Below are 23,243 nucleotides of genomic sequence, written 5' to 3'. Positions count from 1 at the left end.
AATCCAGTCTGCTTTAGAGTATGACATAGTAGGGCCAGGCTGCTGTTATTTACTAATGATACCAAGTCATTATCACACATCCCAACTGGAGGACCAACTTACTTGTTACAACACCAGGGGAAACAGTGTATAATAGGTCCAAGTAATTGCCATAATTATGAGTAGCCTCCTTTATAATTTGTTCTCACCACCTGATTTAAAAGCAAAGTCCCAAGCTTTTAAGCCATGACAATGAGTAGGAAATACAGAATTCAGACCCTCTCTATGGTGAGCATTGAAATCACCAAAAAGCACAAAAAAGGAATTACTATCATCTTGTATCAGACATAGTGGTAAGAAGATAATCAAAGAGAGAATCATCCAAGTCCAGATTCTGATAGCTGGAACATAAATGAAAGCTGTTATACCTGCTACAAACTTTTATGACCTAAATTTCATGACATCCACATTCATACCTCAGTTATTACCTGAAGTTTTTAAGCTTATTCATCCTTTGGTGGATCTGGCTATGCCAGTCTCCAATGCAAAGCATGTGCCCATTTCCACTATTGTACTTTCTTTGGGACAGGTCTTGCCAGCCGGTTATTTTGTACATGTACCTTTTTTCAAAAACAAGTTAGTTAATATTAACTCCATAAAAGAAGGAAAATTTCTTATTCCTCTTTGGAGAGTTTGAAACATGTCTTTCAAAAGAGCTTAGAAAGAAAAGAGGAGTTAATTCTGTTAATGAAACGGATGAGCTTAAGTCTGCAAAACAAATGCTTTCTTCTGATAAGCTTGTAAGTAATTACCTGAAGGTCAATTCAATACTAGCAAAATCGTCTGTGAAGATAAATTCTTTACGTCGAAGAATGAATTAGTACTGTATAAAGGTCACATTTGACAGTTCAGGTAGGATGTTTAAGATCCTTTGCCTTCCTGATTATCTTAATTTATTTATGTCAACAGGTGTTGCATAACCTTAGGGGATATCGTGCCTGAAAAGTGTGTAACTCATAGCCTACTTGTAGCACATCATCTATTTGGTTAATTCTTATGCTAATGAGATACACAATGAACAAGATGATAAGGCAATAATACAGTCTATTTGGTTGGAAGAAAATATTCAGGAATCTCATTCTTGTAACCTCATGAATAAGATTTTGAATTGTACCTTGATAATTTGGTTAAAAAGAGAAACTAATGTTACTACTTCTAAGATGCTCACTTTCATGTCTTCTTTTTTTTTTTTTTTACTGTATTTCACTTTCAATTTTCTACAAAAGGGGTATAGTTAGGTCTTTAGTGTAGGGTTTCCCTTTAGTCAATACACTTGCTTTAAGGCCTAAACAGTCTGGGGTTTATCATACAGGTGGAGAATCTTGCCGCTAATCACACACACACACACAGTGGGACATTTCGGTGCTTGTGAGAGCGCACCCTCGGTGGTCACTTGTTCCTGTTCCTGATTGTATGAACGTGTGGGAACTTCCTGGAAAAAGGAAAAAGTGACAGATGATCTCGTTACTGCATGCGTGAGTGAGTGGGAGCTTCCCAGGTGTCATGAGGGGAACAACCACACAGTGGCCAATTATGGTATGACCGATTATGAAAACGAGTGTTCTGACTCAAGGACATAACATGTAACAAACTGGGGCTGATGACAGACCAGGCAGACAATCACCTGAGAGAGGAAGATCTCTAGCAACATTTAGGAGGAGACAAGAAGTACATCACACTCATTTTTTTCCTGTTGATTGACATGGAGAATGAACCTTGGTCCAGTGCATGTGAGCATGTGGCGACGCCCGCTCAACCACCATCTCGTAATCGCCAGCTGAGAGGTCACCATCTTCTCAATGTGGATTACCACAATATTTTAGTTAGAGAAGGGAGTAGAATCCACCATCAAGGTAGGAATGGTAAGAGCTAGACCAAGCTCTAACATATGGGACCATGCAACTCTGTCACACCTGACTACCAAAGAGCTGGGTTTTGTCCACTCCCCTCAAAGGAGAGGTGGTGTCATTAAGATCCCTTTCCTGGCAACTACGAATGGCCTTCATGGAACTCTTCAACATCATCTTTTTTGTTGGAAGAAGTCAGAATCAGAATCAAAAGAGGATGGGGAGGAGAATGAGGAGGAAGAGCTTGAACTAAAGGAACAAACTCGTTTCTTCTTACCAACTTTCCTCTCAGGTTCTGCAAGCAGAGAAGTAGAGGTCTTAACAACCATTAACAACAAAGCTCCCCAAAGGGGAGAAACCACATGGGCTACTCCAACCTGAACTACAATATTGGGAAACACTCATTGACAAGCACTTGTAACAGACAGGGGCTGGGGTTACTGGCAAAGAGAATGAGGGAGCCAGGGGACCAGGATTCATAGACACAAGGGCAAGGGTAAACGGCACAGATGCTGCACCATATTGACAGACATCCGGGCTACATGCAAAGGTTTTATAAGGCCTGGCGCTTTCTTACATATTTCAGCTTTGGCTTTACAACGATAGGAGCAGGAACCTTCTTTCGCCGTTTTGGCTTCAGTTAAACCATTACCATGTTGTTTTACACCCTTCTTAAGATTGGGGCACACTGCGGGAATCACCACTGTGGTTATTGGCTCTGGCATCATACCTGCAATGCTGGGGTTGCCACTGAGTCTACTGGCACTCGATATACCAGGGGTAAAGTAGCTTTAGCTACAAGCTCCCTCATAAAAAGATTTCTTGTTGGCAATCTGCACAGCAACAGGAGAGCTTCCACACCTATCGGAGTCCAGCAAATACTGAGGAAACTCCACACTCCACTAAAGTATGTAAAGTCACCTATACAGATCTAATATCTTTTTGCTACTTCCACGTACTTCCAGAGGATTGAGCTAGGGGTGCATATGCAAAAGCCCCTGTGAAAGGTTAACTTGAAGACGATAAAAAAAAAAAAGAGCCAAAATGCTTCTTTGGCATCATCTTGGGTGTTGCCTAGTATGGCACCGGAGAAGACTTGCCCTTCCTCTTTAAAGCATAAGACTGCCACTGAATAGGAGGCCAAGATCTACATTTGGTACTTGGGATTGACTTTTTGCACTGAAAACATTCCCTACTTTAAAGTATGAAAGGTTTGTAAATGTGTATAACAAAAAGTTTGCAAGTAAACCAAATACCATCAAACCTACAAAAAACACAAATTTTGAAAATAATTTGTAATTTTCCTAACTATAAAAACCTGAGTGAATAGAAGTATCCTTTCAGCAAAGGTGGAAATGGCTGTTAAAATTTATTATAAGGTGGTGGTAGTCAGTCCATCCAAAAGGCCACTGGGCCTAACTTTGACCTTAAATCAAGAACTTGTGGGGGAGGTTGAACCGGGAAGTGTAACTTGAAAGGACTCAGGTTTGTATAGTTAGGAAAAATACAAATTACTTTAGAAATTTATGATTTGATTGTACACTAATACAAATCTTCATCCATTAAAGATAACTAAAGATTATAAAAAATTAAATTTCTGGGCTCCACCTGTGCCACCCAGTGAAATGCTCCTTTTGCATCATTTCTAAGGTATATAACTGCTATGAATTATCAGAGAAAAAAGTTGCATAGGAATGCCACGGTTGAACCCAGCTTGCTCACCTATATAAGGTGTCGGTATAATCCTGGTGCATGATAAATCACAACCAGAGGTCTCACACCATTTAGATATCTCCTCTTCAATATCCCCGTTACAACGAGGTGCCGTTCAACACCCACCACTGAATGCTACTACCACCATCTCAACCCACGCCAACTACGTCACTCCTTTTTCATAGCATCACCACGTCTGTTTGTTGTGATTTTTTGGCTGTGTTTTTCAGTGTTTTCTCCTGCTCTAGTGCGAGATGTCGGATTCCCAAGCTTCCTCATCCAAGTTATGTACTAGATCTATGAGTTTTGAGCTTTTGGAGGTAGCATTACCCTTATTTTTACTTTTATTAGAGTTTTCGTTTTTTCTCAGTTCCGATGGCCCCGCTCCGCGGTGGCCATGTTGGCTTGCTACCTCCTTCGCTCGTTTTTAACGCCTTACAATTAGTCTTCTATACTAATTGTTTTTCGTTTTGAACCTGTTGCTGGAGCTTTTTACCGATTAACACTTTGCTATTCTGATATCATGTTACGTATCATAGCCTTTGAACTTCAGGTTTGGCTTGCTTGCTACCCTTCGAGGCGCGTACCTTGAAGGTTTTATTACAGCGTTATGGTGTTTTTTATTTAAGTTTTTATTTCATATTTCCACCAAGTTAAGATTGCGCCTTTAGTTCGAGTGGGACTCTCGCTTGTCAGTTTTTATTCTAGTTTTGTTATCCTACCGATCGGCATCTACCCGATCTAGAAGTTGTGTTGGCCCCCCTGTCCAGCTCGGTACTTACCCGCGCTGGAGGGCTCGGCTTTGTTATTCATTCTTTCCCTGCCTTTTCCCCTGTGTCCCTCTCTTACTACCTTTATTTAGCTGTGCATGCCTTATAACCTAGTTCGTCATGTTACATTATTTTACTTTATTTTTATTATCCGTATAAGATCATTCCATTTTGTTATCTCGTGATTCTGTTTGGACAGGTTGGTACTCCTGTCCTTCCTCCGTCCACGCGATCGCCTCGAGCCACCATTGGCTTGTTCTCGCTGACTCCTCCCCCTCCCTCTATTGGTGTATGGCACCCCATACCCTTATCCCCCTCCAGGGATACCTCACGTCTCGCAGAGACTTTAGAGTCAGCTGTTCTGCCTTACGGGTCGAGTTTATACCCTCCCTCTATTGGTGTATGGCCCCCCATACCCTTATCCCCCTCCAGGGATACCTCACGTCTCGCAGAGACTTTGGAGTCAGCTGTTTTGCCTTACGGGTCGAGTCCTCTCATTCCCCAGCCTCCCCCCCCCTCCCCTACCCATCCCTCCCCCAGGATACCTACTGACTCCTTCCCTCCGTCTGAGCCGAGAACAGCTGTCGAGGTTATAGTCTAATACGCTCACTTGCATGCCTTGTCGTAGCCCTTTTTCCCCCGCCGCTCTGATTGGCCATCGGTCGGCAGGGGGGATTTCGGTTGCGTATTGGGTATTCTTCAGCGTGATTCTCTTCGTTACGTACCGTATCCCTCTTGGGTCTCTACTATTATATGGACTTTTTGTTAGTGGGGAAATCACGTTAGAGCTTTTATTTATTGGTTTTTATTATATTTATTGTCTCTGTTCGTTAAGGTCCTTGTGGCTGGCGGGGAGCTATTGGCTCCTCCCTCCCTCCCTTTTCGACTCTCCTACCCCGGTAGGCTGGTTGTGACCCCCGGGTCCACCTCAGTTGTCTCCCCGGAGCCAACAGAATAAGCATGTCACTATAGTTTTAATTTTATTCTATACTTCCCCGGTACCGACGGGATAGTATATATCCCCTTTGTGACAATACTCTTATTGTATGATCATAACGAATTACGGATTTGTTTTAACTTTTATTAATTACTACTTATGCTAAGTTTTTTCCACCCCGATTACTATACCGGTTCGGATTGTCATTCTTAGTATTTATCCCGGTTCTATGCCGGTTTAATTTTAGTATCCAGAGCACCCGGGTTCCCCTTGGGATTCTAACCTACTATGGGATACTTATGTATCTTTATTATTACAGGTTGTCTGCTGTCAGATGACAGCCTGTGCGGCCGTGCTTCAACAAGCGTGCGGCCACGATGTTTGCAGATCGCATGCTCACTGCGCTGTCCAAGTGGATGATCTGATCGTCTGGCATCCAGACAACAGCGTGGTCTGCTACGGGCTTGTCTCCACGCTTACCTCGGATTCGGTAAGTGTCCCTGTCGTTACTGTCTAGATTTACTTCGGATTTAATCTCTGGATTTTCCTTGTTATTTCCATTGTAATCTCTGATCGAATTACTGTAAAACATTTAATCTCGGTCTACATTTTGTTACACTTCCTTCGCCGAAGTCACTTGGTTATTAGTAACGGTTTATTCTCTTTCAGAGCTCTCAGCCTTCTAAGACTTCTGCCTTGGCGACCCTTAAGGTCTGGGTCGGCGGGTTCGCCCGCAACGTCAAGGCGAAGAAACCCTACGTCTTGTCCGAGGAAATGTGTGCCCTGATATACCCTAACGCTAAGAAATCAGCTGCGGTCCCCAAGGATGTGGCAGACCCCATCATTACGAAGATCACCGAGGCCCTGCTCTTGTCTGAGGACCACGAAGTGATGGGAGAAGCGATTGTGGAGGACGTCGCGGCTATCAACCTCGACATTGAACCTATGGCTCTTGACGAGCCAGAGCTAGGTAGGGAGGTAGGTGAGAAAGGTGGGTCCCGGGCTAAGATTTCTCTCCTTAGCCCAACTTTTTCTACCTCTTCTGCTAATTCTTCCTTTCAGGGGTTCTCAGGGAAGCGCGAGGCTGATATCAGGCCACGTCCTGTTACCCCTGAGGTTAAGTCTCTCCGGAGACCCTTATTGAAGACCCGCAAGTCTTCCAAATCCCCTAAACCTGTGAAAACTTCGTCTGCCAGAGTCCCCAAAGACTCAGCTGTAGCTTCTTCTTCCTCTCATGGGTCGAGAGCGAAGACAGGCTCAAAACTAAGACCCCGGAGGCTTCCTTCGATCCGGAAGCCTTTTCGAGCCAGTTATTGGACCAAATTGGTTCCCTGATGACGTCCCTCACTGAGAGGGTACAAAACCAGGAGAGTCTCGTTGAGAGCCTCATGCGCTCGGGACTGCCGCAACAACAACATGTTATCCCGGATGCCTCTAAGCTCCCGGAGTTCGTCAAAAGCAACCCGTGGAGAATGGCCTTGCACTCCCCTTTCAAGGATGGTATGTTAACCATCGAGGGATGTGGCACCCGGCCTATTGAAGATTTTGAGTTCTACCCGCTGGGTCTCCAGTTCCCCTTCCCCGGTTTTGCTCGTCTAACAGAGGAGGCTCTGGTAAGATTGGATAAAGTTCCTAAGGAGACCGTGATCTACCCGAAGGAACAGGCTCAGTCCACCTGGGTCCGGACCCTAAACGAATGGGAGTGTGTTAACACTATGCTCACACCCCATAAAAGCTCTTACACGATGTTCGTGGTAGACGAGCAAACCCCCACTCCGTGTGTCACAAAGATGATGGACCTTGCCACTCAAGCCATTAACAAGGACAAACCGTTACCACAACTGCGGGAAACGGACCTGACTTCCCTCCTGTTCCCGGGAGACCACGAGTGCTGGACTAACGCCCCAGCCACGTTCACAGCGGGTAAGCTAAGCGCTGACTGTGCTTCCACACAGTTCAGTGAACGACTTCCCAGGCTTCCGGAGTCCCTGATACGTCTCGAGTTTGAGGCTCGGGCCCGGTTGAGTATATCTATCAACTCAGCTACAATGGCTGAAATGACCTCTCTCATGTACGAAGAGGAACCCTTTTTTAAGGTCCGGACAAAGTCATTGCTTCAGACCTTGCTGTCTGATGCCTACGACTTCCTTGCGGCCAGACGTCGTTGCCATAAACACGTCCTGTCTGAGGCCACTATCAGACATGAGCCTAACAAGCTCATTAAAGCCCCAATCTGGGGCCCTGACTTATTCCCGGAGGATCTCGTCAATAACGTCCTCAGAGAGGGTGCCAGAGTAAATCAGAGCCTCAAGGTTCGGTGGGGCCTAGTCCCCAAATGCAAGTTCGAGCCTGCCAGCAACCAACCTCAAGGTAGGAAGAGGCTGAGATCTTTGCAATCCTTCCAAAACCGGCAGTCGCAACAACTAGTTCAGACTATCCCGGTAACATCCTCCACTTCAAAAGGACAACCTCAACAGCAATATGTGTTGGTTCCTCAGGCCCAGGTAGCAACTACTTCTTATGCTACTTCCCCTGCCTTTGACCCCAACTATGAAACCCAGGGTGCGTTCCAGGGTTACCAACGTGCCAGAAGCTCTGGTGCGAGAGGGACTTTTCGCAACAGAGGTAGCAGAAGGACCCTTTCTCGAGGCTGAGGATTCCGCGGAGGCCGAGGAGGTAAATCCGCAGGGAATCATTGAGAACTCTCAGGTAGGAGGAAGACTCTACACCTTTCGAAACCGTTGGACGTTCAGAAATTGGGCTTTCAGCATAATTTCCAAAGGTCTGGGGTGGAGTTGGATAGAAGGGCCCCCTCCACCAACCAGTTTCCATCTACTTACAACGGAGGAGCTAGTCTTATATGCAAATGATCTATTAAAAAAGAATGCAATCAAAGAGGTAAAACACTTGAAATTTCAAGGTCGCTTGTTCAGCGTGCCAAAGAAAGACTCAGACAAGCAAAGAGTAATCCTGGACCTGTCTCATCTGAATTCTTACATTCGATGCGACAAGTTCCACATGCTAACCGTCTCTCAGGTGCGGACTTTACTTCCCCATGGGGCCGTCACCACCTCTATAGATTTTACAGATGCTTACTATCACGTTCCGATAGCAAGGCATTTTCGTCCGTTTCTAGGCTTCAAACTAGGCAACCAAGCTTATGCATTCAAAGTAATGCCATTCGGACTCAACAAAGCACCCTGGATATTCACCAAACTGGCAGAGACGGTAATCCAAGAATTACGAACCCAAGGAATTCAAATAGTAGCTTACCTAGACGACTGGCTCATTTGGTCAAACAGCGTCGAGAACTGCCTCACGGCGACAAACAAAGTGATAAAATTCCTACAACAGTTGGGGTTCCAGATCAACTTCGAGAAATCTCGCCTAGTCCCAAAGACCAAGTTTCAATGGCTGGGATTACAATGGGATCTGCGTTCCCACATACTACGTCTCCCAACAGCCAAGAGGACAGAAATTGCAAAGAACACAAGACGTTTTCTCAAGGACAAATTGACGTCCAGGAGAAATCAAGAGAGAATCCTGGGTGCCCTCCAGTTTGCCTCGGTAACAGATATAGTACTGAAGGCCAGACTGAAAGATATAAACAGAGTATGGCGCTCCAGGGCAAACGAGAAATATAGAGAAAAAAGAGCTCGACTTCCACCAATCCTGAGGAAAAGACTTCAGCCATGGACAAAGGTAAAAAATCTGGCAAAATCCTTTCCTTTACAATATCCACCTCCAAAACTGGTCATTCACACAGACGCCTCCTTAACAGGCTGGGGGGATACTCCCAGTACAGGAAAGTCCAAGGACTATGGTCGACAGTATTCCGTCAACTCCATATCAATGTCTTAGAGGCCATGGCGGTATTCCTAACCCTAAAACGACTGGCTCCAGCCAGGAACCAACATATCAGATTGGTTCTAGACAGCGAAGTCATAGTCCACTGCATAAACAGAGGGGGCTCCAAGTCAAATCACATTAACCATGTGATGTTAGCAATATTTTCCATGGCAGCATCAAATCAGTGGCATATGTCAGCAGTCCATCTAGCGGGAGTACGAAATGTGGTGGCGGACTCACTTTCGAGGACGACTCCACCGCTGGAGTCGGAGTGGTCACTGGACCAGAAATCATTCAAATGGATCCTGTCTCAGGTCCCGGGTCTCCAGATAGACCTGTTTGCAACAGAGTCCAACCACAAACTAGAGTGCTACGTAGCCCTCAACCTGGACCCTCGGGCTTACGCCACAGACACAATGTCATTGGACTGGAACACTTGGGAGAGAATATATTTATTCCCACCAATAAATCTGTTGATGAAAGTTTTAGACAAACTCAGAACTTTCAAGGGCCGGGTTGCTCTAGTAGCCCCCAACTGGCCCAAGAGCAACTGGTTTCCCCTGCTGGTGGAACTGGGTTTCCACCCTCGACAGATACCCAATCCAATACTAACACAAGTAGTACAAACTCGCAATGTGTTAGCTTCCTCAAAAATTCAGTGCCCTAACTTTATGGACTTCATGAAATTTGCAGCTCAGAGAGGTGCAGATATTGATCCTCAAAATACCCTATTTTTAGAATCGGATAAAAGGGAATCCACCCTTCAACAGTATGATTCGGCTGTTAAGAAACTTGCAAAGTTTTTAAGGGACTCAAAGGTTGAGATGATGACTATGAATCTGACAGTAACCTTCTTTAGAATTCTACTTGAATCAGGCCTAGCGGCCAGTACTATTACTACAATTAAATCAGCCTTGAAAAAGATTTTCCATATTGGTTTTAATATTGACCTTACAGATTCATACTTCTCATCAATCCCGAGAGCCTGCGCCAGATTGAAACCATCAACTCGCCCTAGCTCAGTTTCCTGGTTTCTGAATGATGTCCTTAAGTTGGCTTCTGATACTCTTAACGAGTCTTGTAGTTACATTCCATTATTAAGGAAAACTTTGTTCCTAATGAGCCTATCTTCTGGCGCCAGAATTTCAGAACTTTCAGCCTTGACTAGAGATCCAGGTCATATTGAATTTCTCTCGTCAGGGGAAGTCCTACTTTCCCCTGCCAGAAGGTTCTTAGCGAAAAATGAGGACCCCCAGAACAGATGGTCACCCTGGAAGATTGTTCCACTTCCTCAGGATCCATCTTTATGTCCAGTAAACACTCTCAAAGCCTATTTAAATAGAACTTCCATTAAGTCCTCAGGGCCCTTATTTATTAGAGAAAATGGAGGAACCATCACCCTGAAAGGAATCAGACAGCAGATTCTGTATTTCATTAAACAGGCTAACCCTGAATCATTCCCTCACGTTCATGATATACGAGCCGTAGCTAAATCTATTGATTACTTTCACCACATGAACTTTGATGAACTTACGAAATATACAGGCTGGAAGTTTCCAACAGTTTTTAAACGCCACTACTTAAAACCTTTGGAAGCCCTAAAATTTGCTACAGTGGCAGCAGGGAATGTGGTTCCTCCTGAAAGTAATAATTCATAATCAGGTCTTCCTTTATCCTACTTCCTTCTACCTGCCTTACTTATTGTCCTTACTTTAGTTTTGGTTTTGTTTTACACCTGAGATACACCCTTCAGGTGCACTCTTATTTTATCATGTCTGTAAATAGCCTTACTCTCCCACGAGTTGAATTTTGTTTGTTTTTCCTTTCAGGATCGTAAATTACAATTTGACCTCACAACTTATTATTGTACATTACATTTTCCTTGTCCTTCCATGGTTTGGAAGTTTTTTTATGTATTTGTTACTTATCCTCTATCCTTCCTTATAAGGAATGGTTCATTCACTGGGTTTCAGTATCCCTATTTACTTTTGTATTAAAAACATGTTTTTTGATATTTTGTCTTTAATTTACTTTCCCCTCAGGTGTTAGTTCCAAGTTTGGGGACCATTTCTCTTGTACTATTTCACGGAGCGGCACAGGTGGAGCCCAGAAAAGGGATTTTGACGAAGGAAAAATCTATTTCTGGGCGAGAGACCTGTGCCGCCCGGTGAACCCTCCCTCTACTTCCCTCCCAGAATGGGCCCAAACTTAGGTGCTATGAGGAGTGACGTAGTTGGCGTGGGTTGAGATGGTGGTAGTAGCATTCAGTGGTGGGTGTTGAACGGCACCTCGTTGTAATGGGGATATTGAAGAGGAGATATCTAAATGGCGCGAGACCTCTGGTTGTGATTTATCACGCCCCAGTATTATACCGACACCTTATATAGGTGAGCGAGCTGGGTTCAACCCTGGCATTCCTATGCAACTTTTTTCTCTGGTAATTCATAGCAGCTATATACCTTAGAAATTATGCAAAAGGAGCATTTCACTGGGCGGCACAGGTCTCTCGCCCAGAAATAGATTTTTCCTTCGTCAAAATCCCTTTATTCCACTTTTGGATACAAGAAAATTTAAATTTCATGTTTTAAATGTTTTATTAAAGAAAATAATTTGTTTTATTGCTCAAAAGTTTTTTTTTTTTTTTTGTATAGTTGCGCAAGCGCTCTCGATCCTGTACGCGACCCTTTTCTGGCCCGAGTACAGTACTTATTCATTATTTTTCCTTAAAAAACCATGGAAAAATGCACATTTTGGTATCCAATATAGCCAACTGTATAGTAATTCCATCATTTTTTCTGATTTCCCTAGGAATAGATGATTAGTTTTCTTATATACGATATGGCAATTGTAAATACAGTAAATGTTTGCTGCATATATGTTCTTATTTCTTTGTCTGCTCATTTATATATTTACAATCTTTATGTTTTGATTACACTTAAAGATCCATCAAGTATCAGGGGCAATAACTAAATACTGTATTCCAAAAGCATAAAATTTGACCAGAAAATACAGATGACAATATATCATGCTAGCCATGTTTTGATCATGTGTGTGCATTTGGTACATGTAGCATATATTGTGTATGGAGAGCGATATTTTTAGATTTGAGGGGTAACCCTGAAATATGATGATTATGTTTTTATGATCCCCAGTGGTAAGTAAAATTACTGCCAAAAGCCCATACTTATGTACCGAAAAATGAAAAATCATGAAAAAATCATTGAAAAACAATATTTCCAATCTTTCAACATCCAAAAATCTCGAGAAAGTATGGAAAATCTATTTGAGTGCTTATAATACTGTAGTTTGCAGAGGTGATTAAAGAGACAGTAGTAACCCTTTAAAGAGTGGGAGTGATGCAACTCTGTAATAAAGATTCTATTTGTTTATTCTACAATTGCTAATTATGTCATTATGTCCTATATATATGGTGGTTTCTGACTATTTTTTCTCTTAGTAGAACCACTAGTTGACTAAAGTCCACCATGCAATAACCAATTATAGCCAAACTTTGCTCATGAAGTGACCTGTTATTTTCAGTTATTTACGACTGCTTTGTCCATTTTTGTTTCTTTTTGGCGTATACTGTGCAATGGTAAAATTTAACAATGGACTCCTGCAAGTTCAGACAGCCGGAGGGAAGTTCTGCAAGGAAGCAAAAAAAGTTGAGGAATAACGTGACAAAAAAAATTGTGATGTTATAAGAAAAGAAAGCAATAAAGACGAGGCAAAAACAAGAAAAATAAGTAAAGTTTAAGAAGAAGAACGTACTATTGCTGAAGACGGAGACTTTCAGTCCCAGAATGGCAACACTTTCAAAGTACAACTTGCTTTTTGGTGACTAGAGTATCATTGGGGAAAGGGAAGGCACCCACCACTGCTGGATAAAAAAAAAAAAACCTTTTCCAATGATTTGATGCCCTGAGGACACCTCAGCAGTGAAGCAATTAGCCGGCAAAGGTGCAAAAATGAAATCAAGACTAAAATTGTAGTGGTGCCTAGAAGCAACCTCATGGTAAGATTTAAGAAGAGACTAGCGTGAACACTTTGGGAGTGGAAGCCATTCCAAGCAACAGGCCTTTGAACTGGTATACTACTTTCCTAAAGACAGAGCAGAGAAAACCTCCTGTAGGATCAGAGGGGAGTTGATTCCCAAGGCATGTATCCTTCAGGTCCACAAGAATGAAGAGGTCTTTTTTCTTAGGGTGGACTGCACGGTCCTTCTGTCTCCATCTTGAATGGTGTCTCAGGAGCAACTTGTTCAATAGAGAGAGATCGATGACTGGTCTCCAATCAAGTTGTGTTGATATTGGAAGGTAGGTCTGGAACATCATCAGTGTGTGATTGAGGGGAGGGTGCAGTTCCATCCCGAAGGACCCCACCTACCAGTTCTCTGCTCTGTGACAGTGTTGCTTTCTCATTATATAGACGGTCATACCACAACTCAGAACAGATGTAGGAAGGTAATGTTAACTTCAGCTTAATCATCTCTCTTTCATTCCCCCTACCCCTTGCCTGTAAGGATCAGGTTAGGAGCAAGAGGGTGGAGAGTGATCTGCACCTTTCTAGGGGAGGAAGGGAATGGGTATGCAAAATTGAACCTATAGGTCACAGGAGTGTTCTTCAGCACCAGCTTAAAGGTGCAATGGGCATCTCAGAATGATTGCCTTTGAAGGGCCTGGACCCATGAAGGTAACTTGTTGATGGAAGAGAGAGTCCTGTCTCACCTTCTTTCACTTATCTCTCATGACGTCCGCTTCGTTCTACAGGAACAGGTCTGCCGTCTCTAACATCAGTACTTTCCGTAACGAATGTGCCTCCTCAAGTCTCATCTGCAAGGCAGGGAAGGAGGCTATGGTATTCCTTCTCTTCAGAGTTTCGTTGGCCCACTATTTAGCCGACTGGTGCGCAAGAAGGTCCTGGTCTTTGTGCTTGACAGGGCAAATCCTTGTACTTCATTTCAAGGCTTGTTAAGTCCTGAGTTGTGGCAAAGTATTTGACTGCAACTGTCCCATGTTCAAACCATGATATTGATTGAAGGCTGGCAATGGATGCAACTTCAAAGGCAACAGACTCAGGTGCCGAGAATGTCATGCACTTATGCTTAAGACTCTACTTTGGGGTTTGTGCCATTAGCATAAACTCTACTAATTCGATTAGTTAGAGAGAGGGTCTGCAGAGAGAATAGGATACAGGAACTTATTTAATCAGCTAGAGTGTAGGGATTTATGTTGACTAGAAATCTAGGAAATGGCCATTATTAAAGACATGTGAGTAAATTCTGACTGTAGCAACCCAAGGGCAGACTTGATCCTTATGGGACGTCAAAACGCTGATCAATGGATGCTATTCCTCCCATGATGAGAGCTATGGTTGCCTGCCTAATGTCATTGAACTCATGAATGAGTATCAATACCTTGACAAACATAGCCTCCATCTCGAGATTCTCCATTTTTGATGATCCGGAAATGGGAGTTGGGTTGACAATGACCAGGGAGCATATTTACAATATGCAACCCAGCTTTTGGGCTAGCGAAGACAACACCGCCCACCTCGTTCTTGACTGGACCTCTGTTTTCCCAACGTTTGGCTGCCCCCGCCCCCTCTCGTTTTCTCTCTTTCAGCTGCTATGATACACGAATTTCTGGGTATTTGATGGAACATGCGTGTTATGCCCTCTCTCTCTCTCTCTCTCTCTCTCTCTCTCTCTCTCTCTCTCTCTCTCTCTCTCTCTCTCTCTCTCTCTCTCTCGCTGTTTGTGTGAACTTCTAATTATGTGTGTAATTAATATCACGTCCCTCAAATGGTCGTTGCTCCACCATGGCTCACTTTGCTCACATATAAACATTATCTCATTGTCCCTTTGGTCTGGCAAGTGGTACATGGATGTCCTGCCCATGCTATCCATGAACAGAGAAGCAATGAGATAATGTTTATTTGTGAGTGAAGAAGTCAAGGTGGAGCAAAGGCTATTAGAGGGACATGATATACATTACACGTATACTCCACAGAGAGAGAGAGAGAGAGAGAGAGAGAGAGAGAGAGAGAGAGAGAGAGAGAGAGAGAGAGAGAGAGAGAGAGAGAGAGAGAGAGAGAGCATAACTCCTATACTATCAGCAACCGTAGCTGTCAAGTATCTTAGAGGAAGAAAATGAGAGCTCGGGTAACTCTGCGTCAATGACCTTATATGTCAGGATGCATGAAAACTCCAAATTAATCAATCAACCATCCCCACCAGTCCAAAAACCAGACTGTACCTTGTTAATAAGTGTCCTAAGGCTCCTCTCCCATGAAGGAGGAAGTCTCAATGTATACCTCATGGAAATCCTTCTCAGTGTACGGTATTCATGTACTGGACTAAGAAAGGAAATGGGGCAATTCTCTGTAGAGAAAGGAACAACTTCTTTAAGGTCTAACTCCTCAGAAGCTCAGGTGCTCCTGGCTCCTGTACTCTCAGAATCTGATGAAGCTGGGTGCTGCAGCTTCTGATGGGTAAGTATAAGAATGTGGCACTGAGGACTTTAGGACCATCATGTGAAGGCTTGTTGCAGGTGAAGAGTCTTGCTACTAATAGTATGTACATGTTGAGGCATCTCGATGATTGTAAGAACATTCATAGAGGTCCTGTAAAGTCACTTTCTTTGACTCATGTGAGGACAAGTGGGAAGGTCTGGATGCGTGGGAGGATCAGGTAAGACTGACCTTGGAGAGCAGGAAGATCTCAATACTTAGAAGGATCTTTGCACATGAGAAGCTCTTTATGCATCAGTGTAGAATGTTTAAAAGAAGCCAGTGCTAGGACAAGTGGGAAGATCTCAATGCTTGGGAGGATCTCGTAATGTAGCTTGTCCTTAGTGCATAGGAAAATCTTGATGCATTGAAGGATCTCAGCATATCAGAAGATCTTGAAGTGTGAGCACAGAAAGTTAAGAAGAAGCAGAGGACAGGTGTCCTGTGACTCAATTGTTACAAAAATGTGAAAAGCGGGCAGGAAGAATCCGTTTACATGTTGTCTGATTTTGCACTATTCGTGCATGGTCTTGGTGAGACTGGTCAGCTACAGACGGGTGATAAAAATGTCTATGAAGAAACAGTCTGTTGCGTCATCCTGGTCTCATAGCAGGAAGAAATCTTGCACACACAACTCTCAGTCTCGTAATGACTGTAGTGCCCTTGCAAACACAGCTACAGCAGTTCATACCATGAACGTACCCTGCTTCCCTCTCTTTATGAGAGAGAGAGAGAGAGAGAGAGAGAGAGAGAGAGAGAGAGAGAGAGAGAGAGAGAGAGAGAGAGAGAGAGAGAGAGAGAGATGGAAAGGAGGATCGATGCAATCCTTCTTTCCACCTTCACGACTGAAGGTGCTTGTGTTCAGCTCCCTAATAGAGTTGTATGAGACTATTTTTCCTGTCGTTGGAAAAATAGTATGGGACCCAGCACTGGTAATATGTGTGTAAACACCAATACCGAGTACCCAGAACCTCTATAGAGTAGTGCGTGCTGATATTTCTTCCTTCTATGGGATAACATTTGGTACTTATTCCTAGATGGGAATTACGATACTTAATACCATATCATGTACTTCACATGTATGCAAAGAGAGAAAGGTTGTGTCAATGTCTACATAGCTCCATACGATTGTTCTACTTGAGTTTTTCAATGATGTCTTTTACTCATTCTCTCAATTAGATTAAGCTGAGGAAAAGAAAACCTTAAAGTTTGCCTTCTTCGGGATCATGCAGGCCAAGATGATGATCCAAGAAAAGAGAGACCAGAGGGCTCTTCAAAGAGACAGCACTCCATGGTGAGATGCCTTTAACACCTTTCTAGTATCGGGAAGACACAAAAGGAAGATGGGTGGCACCACTCCCCTTAAAACTTGGCAGCAGCAATATACTTGATTAAATTTTACACTCCCCTTAAAACTTGGCAGCAGCAATATACTTGATTAAATTTTACTTTAAGGACTGTTTTTCTGATACCATACAGTAGGGAAACTCTACTCTCTACATGACCTCCACAGTCATTTTATCATGTATGTTTGAGAGCATTCAATATTTCATACCACATATTGATTGTTTATTGTTAAATCGTCACTATCGAAGTACTCACAGAACAAGAAAGTCTAGTTTCCTCTTGAAAGCCTTAATATCTTCAATCTTTTGGGAGTCTCGTGGAAGCCTAATAGTCTCGGAGCTGCATACTTAAAGGTTCTAGAGTTTACAATAGACATAAATCTAGGTTCCAATAATTTAAAACCATCTGTAACTATTCTCGTATGAACACGATTTGTTGGCTGCACAATACGTAGCAATTCTCTTAGATATTTTAGACGTCCAGTTCTGATAACTTATGGGTTATTGTACATATTTTAAACTCAATTCTTGCTTAATAGGCAGCCAACATAAATCAATTAGTATAGAAGGGATCCTTTCTCGAGAAGGGACACCTTTTATCAGTTTTGCTCCTCTGTTTATTATGTTTTGTAATTTCTTAAGCTGTACTTTGGTAAATTGTAGTAGATGGGGTAACAGTAGTCAATCCTTCCATCGACAGAGCAAAGGAATGTCTAATGAATGCCAAATTCCTTAGGTTTACATTATTGTCATCTTCATCATAAGGCCACACTAGAGAGGGAATAAACAGTAAACAAAAATGCGGTCCAAAAGGAAGAAGTATGTGGATATTGGCAGGTTCACACAGATAACTGTCACACAGCTACAGTTATCGGGAAACAATTGCATATTCTTGTGTTCTTCCTTAATATCACTCGAACATGATGATCTGTCAACATATGTATCTAAAAAAAAGCAAAAGATTAAAGCAGCCAGATGGAGACGCTAAGATGTACATCTGTACTGTTCAGCGGCTGAAAACTGAGAGCTCAAGGGTCTGTTGGTTGGGTTGCTGAAATCATACTCTTATAAAAGGACGAAAGTTTGTATACGTACTGGAACAAATTACACAACCCTATAAAACTGTGCATAAACAGACATACTAGGTGTGAAAGACTACCTTAATTACATAATTCAAATGTAAAAAGTAAAATGGCTAACTTATTAAAAAGGGGACTGACTAGCACAGCTTAATAATTTACCAATATTTTTATCATTACATTTTAACCCAATAGTGTATAAAAAGTATTACCTTTGGATGAGATATATGATGAAATCACTTTGTATATAGCAGGAACAGGCACAGCTAGATTTATATGTGGAAATGTGGCTTTGTTTGAAAGGTCTTTGGTGTTACAAACTATCAATCCAACAACCTGGAGACCTGAAAAAGAAGTTGCAGTATATTAGATGATAATGACAGTGATGATAACCCAACCACCTATTGACTTGAAAACCAATTAAAGGCTACTATACTGGAAAACAAATTATGGTATGTATAATTAATATTGCTTTTAACATTGAAACATGCAAGGATTCATATGCAAGTACTGTAGTTTATACAGCAACTAACTGCAAAGGTAAGTTTCTACAAAACTTACCTTAAATGCAAAAAAAGAAAACAAGAGATTGAATTACTGCCTGAAGATATGAACAGATAAATAAAAATATGTCTTTAGACACATGAGTTATAACAATTGAAGTAAAGATGTACAATGTTCTGAGGTACAAAATGTTAAATTATCTTAAATTCATGAGCAATGACGTTAAAATATGTTTAGGATGACCATTCCATAGTTTTAAAGTTATGCTAGGAAATATTTCTGGACAACACGATCACTAGAGTTATACCGTATTGTGTTCAGTGAGTGCACTGTGCAATCATTATGTTTTCTATTAACATAACTTGGGTTTTGTGAATGACAAACCTCACAGTAATTTTTTCTAAAACAATCAGCTATAAGATCCTGGGATTCAGAGATTGCCAGACACTTGAACACACAAAAAGCACATTGCATATCTTTAAGTCCAAGTTCCTTGGTTCTAAACCAGTAAACTTTTTTTTCAAATTTACATTTGAGCCTCCAACTTCAAAAAGTCTCTATTAATCATTGATTGCGTGTGGGCTTTAATCTACTTAAACTAATCATCTCCAACTTCACCTCAAGCTCATCTCTATGGGGTAACAAATTCTACGAGATATCCCTTAGCAACTTATCAAAACCTTTGAATCCTGAACAAATTGAGAGCCTAGTTTCTTTTATAGAAAACTGCCTGATAATATTGTAGGCCTTTCAAAACACTCAAATGTTCACGCCTTCCTCTGAATACATGGCATCAACTGCCTAATGCATGGTACAGGTTAGACAGTACCAGCTGCAGGGAGTTATGATGCCTTGGTTCATGGGTTGAAAGAGAGATGTAGTGTTCAGTGGCAAGAAAATGACAGTCACGTTTGGGTTTATGTCATTCAGATATGTGGAATTTCCAAGTGCATTATTGACTGTCATCAGGACCTTAAAATAAAGATGTTTTGCCTTATATTATTCTTTGATTGCTTGTACATAATATCCAGTGAAACATTCTTCAAATAAAACAACGGTGAACCATACTTTCAAAATGGTCATTCAAAAGACAGAACGTACGACTTTGGAATATTTTAGAGTGCCCCAGGGTTAAGGGCATCAGTAGTGAAGACTGAGCAACCTGTCCCTGATGTATCACACTCAAGTAAGATTTACATGAAATCTCAAGCAGACTGTAATGGGATTTTGCATGATCTTTTAGGCTTGAATTGGTCACAACTGTTTAGTAGTGTTGATCCTGCTGTCCTTTTTGAATGAGAATCTAGTAAATATAGTTGATAGGCGTATCCTTCCTCATGTGTTAAGGTACTGAGTGAAGGACAAACCATGGTTCAATGATGATTGTAGACATGTTTATTTGGAGAAGCAGGAGGCCTATCATCTATGGAAGGGTAACAGACCAGATTTGACCTGGAATAACTATACTCAGCCATGAGCTTTTGCTAAGAGAATTAAACCATAAAAGAAAGCCTTTCTGGTACAACCCAGGAACATAAGAGGTGGACTACCCTTAAATCTGCACTCTTTGGTGTAGATACAACAGTTCCTCCTTTACTTGAACCAGATGGCTCAGTCACATCACTGTCCAAAGGGAAAGGCAACCCTTTTGGCTGATTTTTTTGACAGTAAACAGAGTAATGAGAAACTTGAACTCCCTCATTCCGGTTTTCCTGAGGCTAAACTAGCTTGTTTAGCTTTTTGATTTCGGAAATTAAAGCTCTGTTGATGGACCTTGATTCTTATGGAGGTGTAGATCCAAATGGTATTTTTCCTTTGTTTTTTTATAGGCTGCAGATTTCTTAGCTCCAAAGTTATCTGTTATTTTGTGCAACTTAGCAAGAAGAGGAGGTTTTAGCACTTGGAGAATTGGTAATGTTACTCCACTATGTGAATGTGTTTGTGGCAGCTCAAGTCCAACTGATTACCGCCCAATTTCCATAACTCCCATATTATCTAAAGTTTTTGAAAGTCTTCGAGAAAAACAAACTAATAGGTTTGCTGAAGGTAATCATTTTCCCCTAGTTTGCAATTTGGTTTTGGCCTTGGAGCATATGATGACCTTCTTACAATCTCCATTGCTGTATAGAAATCTCTTGATTGTGGTCAGGAAGGTAGTATGATCGGCCTTGATTTTAGGGCTGCCTTTGACCGTGCTAATCATGAGGTCCTTGTTTTCAAACTCAAAGAGTTGGGAGTGAGTGGGTCATTTCTTAGCCTTATTATTGAATTTCTAAATAATAGATCTCAAAGAGTTGTTGTTGATGGGCACCATAGTGAGTATAGGAATGTGATATCTGGTGTCCCACGGGGTAGTGTTCTTGGCTCATTACTTTTCATATTATATATACATGAAATGTGGTTTGGCCTAGAAAACAAGGTTGTTGCATATGCAGATCATGCTACTCTCTTTGCATCAATTCCATCTCCTGAATGTAGGTCTGGGGATGCTGAATCCCTTAATAGAGATCTAGCTAAAATTAGTGCATGGTGCAAATTATGGGGTATGAAGTTGAATCCAAACAAAACTCAATGATTGTAAGTAGGTTAAGGACAGTGGTTCCTCAACATCCAGATCTCAGCATGGATAATGTTTCTTTAACTTCTATGACTGTTAAAATTTTATGCGTGATTCTCAACAGCAAATTCACTTTTGAGAAACACTTATGCCTGTGTCTTCTTCAATTGCACAAAAAATTGGCTTATTGAGAAAGTCTTTTGAGATTTTCGGTGAACAATCTATTTTGGAAAAAATTTTAATTCTTTCATTCTACCTTGTTTCAAGTATTGTTCTCCTGTCTGCTCTTCAGCTGCTGATTCTCATCTTAATTTGTTGGACAGGAACTTACGGTCTACTAAATTTCTTATTCCTCATCTAGATATTAATCTTTGGCACTGTCGTTCAATTAGTTCATTATGCATGTTGCATACAATTTTTCATAATTCTGACCATCCTTCACATTCAGATCTTCCTGGATAGTCTCATCCTGTTTGTAATACTAGCCATGCAGTTAATTCTGATAGCCAGGCCTTCTCTATCATGAGGCTCAATACTACACAGTATTCTAGAAGTTTTATTTCAGCTGTGACCAAGTTGTGGAATGATCTTCCTAATCGGGTAGTTGAATCAGTAGAACTTCAAAAGTTCAAACTTGCAGCAAATGTTTTTATGTTGAATAGGCTGACATAAGTCTTTTTATAGATTATAAATGACATACAGTATCTGTTTTAATGTTGTTACTGTTTTTAAAATAATTTATTGCTAATTTTTTCTTATTGTTTATTTATTTCCTTATTTCCTTTCCTCACTCGGCTATTTTTCTCTGTTGGAGCCCTTGGGCTTATAGCATCTTGCTTTTCCAACTAGGGTTGTAGCTTGGCTAGTAATGATAATAATAGACAACAGTGTCTTCTGTTTGATGTTGCCAGTGACATTACCCACTAATATTAATGTTAGCTTATTTTTGGTTACTATATACCCTGACATTGTTTTAGGTCTTGAAATAAATGAACGATCAGGAATTTGCTTCCAAAAACAGACTGATCTCGAAGATAGGTTGTGGAGAAAATCCATCTTCTTTGAATATCTATTTTTTTTTTCAAAATTCTCTGGAAATCATTTGGCATCAACACTTTCTCCAAGAATTTTGATGCTGTGCAAGCAGATTCACCTTTTAAGTATATTAAACCATCCATGAATTGTGGAAAATGTCCTTTTCCTCTAGATATTTTCTACTTACATTCTCAAACAAAAACTTAATCTTCTCTTGGATCAACATTTAGATCGTAGAAATCTACTCATGTGTTTGCCTTTTGATCCAAGAGGATAAAAAGCACTCAATTTCATCATAAAAATTTCCCCTCTTCACATTAATTGTACAAGTTTTAGATGATGGTGCCTTTTCACCAACAAAGTAAACAATGCCGTCTTTGTAATGGCGAGTTGTAGACAATGTTTTTCAGGGCAGGCTTAAGGGACATGCAATATTATTGTTATTATCTCTACCAAAGGTGATTATGTTTTCAAGTCGGTTTATTTATGCATTTATTTATTTACTGTATGTGTGTCTGTGGACAAGAATACATCAAAACTACCCAACGGAATTTGACTAAATATTCACCACAGATAGATCTTAGGTTATGAACAACCCCAATAAATTTTGGATGTTCCAGATCCGGGTTCTTGATCCAGATTTGCATTTTCACAGTTTTAAAGATTATATCAAAACAAATTGATGGATTTGGATGAAATTCCGCTACAGCTAGATCTTAAGCCATGGACAACTCCATTAACTTTTGGAGATGATCCGGTACCAGATCTGGATTCTAGATACGGATTTGCAGTTTTTATTTATTTGACACTGCCTGTGGGTAGGATTACGTCAAAACTACACAACAGATTTCTGGGGCGACCTGTGACAGCCGGTGAAAGAAGTCCTTCTTTACACTTTTCTAATATAAATCTTCCAAATATACCAGAGAGAGATAAAAGCATGGAATACAGAGGTTACTACCCTCGCGCGATCACCTTGTGGGTGTCGTGTATACAACAGAGGTGTGTGAAAACCACTATTCACAGGCTGTCTTCCATTTAGATAATCCCTTCATCA

General features: G+C 41.4%; 1 protein-coding gene across 3 annotated transcripts in view; it reads right to left on the bottom strand.

The window, feature by feature from the left end:
• The window catches only part of LOC137651194 (peroxisomal leader peptide-processing protease), a 318,149-nt gene that overhangs the window by 33,577 nt on the left and 261,329 nt on the right, over positions 1–23,243 (bottom strand). For all 3 annotated transcript variants that reach the window (XM_068384358.1, XM_068384350.1, XM_068384367.1), the window contains exon 8: positions 18,303–18,434. In XM_068384358.1, the coding sequence (XP_068240459.1) occupies positions 18,303–18,434 (132 nt within the window). The remainder of the gene's footprint in view (positions 1–18,302; positions 18,435–23,243) is intronic.

This window comes from Palaemon carinicauda, chromosome 1 (genome assembly GCF_036898095.1).
Source record: "Palaemon carinicauda isolate YSFRI2023 chromosome 1, ASM3689809v2, whole genome shotgun sequence".
Classification (NCBI taxonomy): Eukaryota; Metazoa; Arthropoda; class Malacostraca; order Decapoda; family Palaemonidae; genus Palaemon; species Palaemon carinicauda.
The sequence above is the reverse complement of the archived record's forward strand: the minus strand, read 5'-3'. Positions and strand labels throughout refer to the sequence as shown.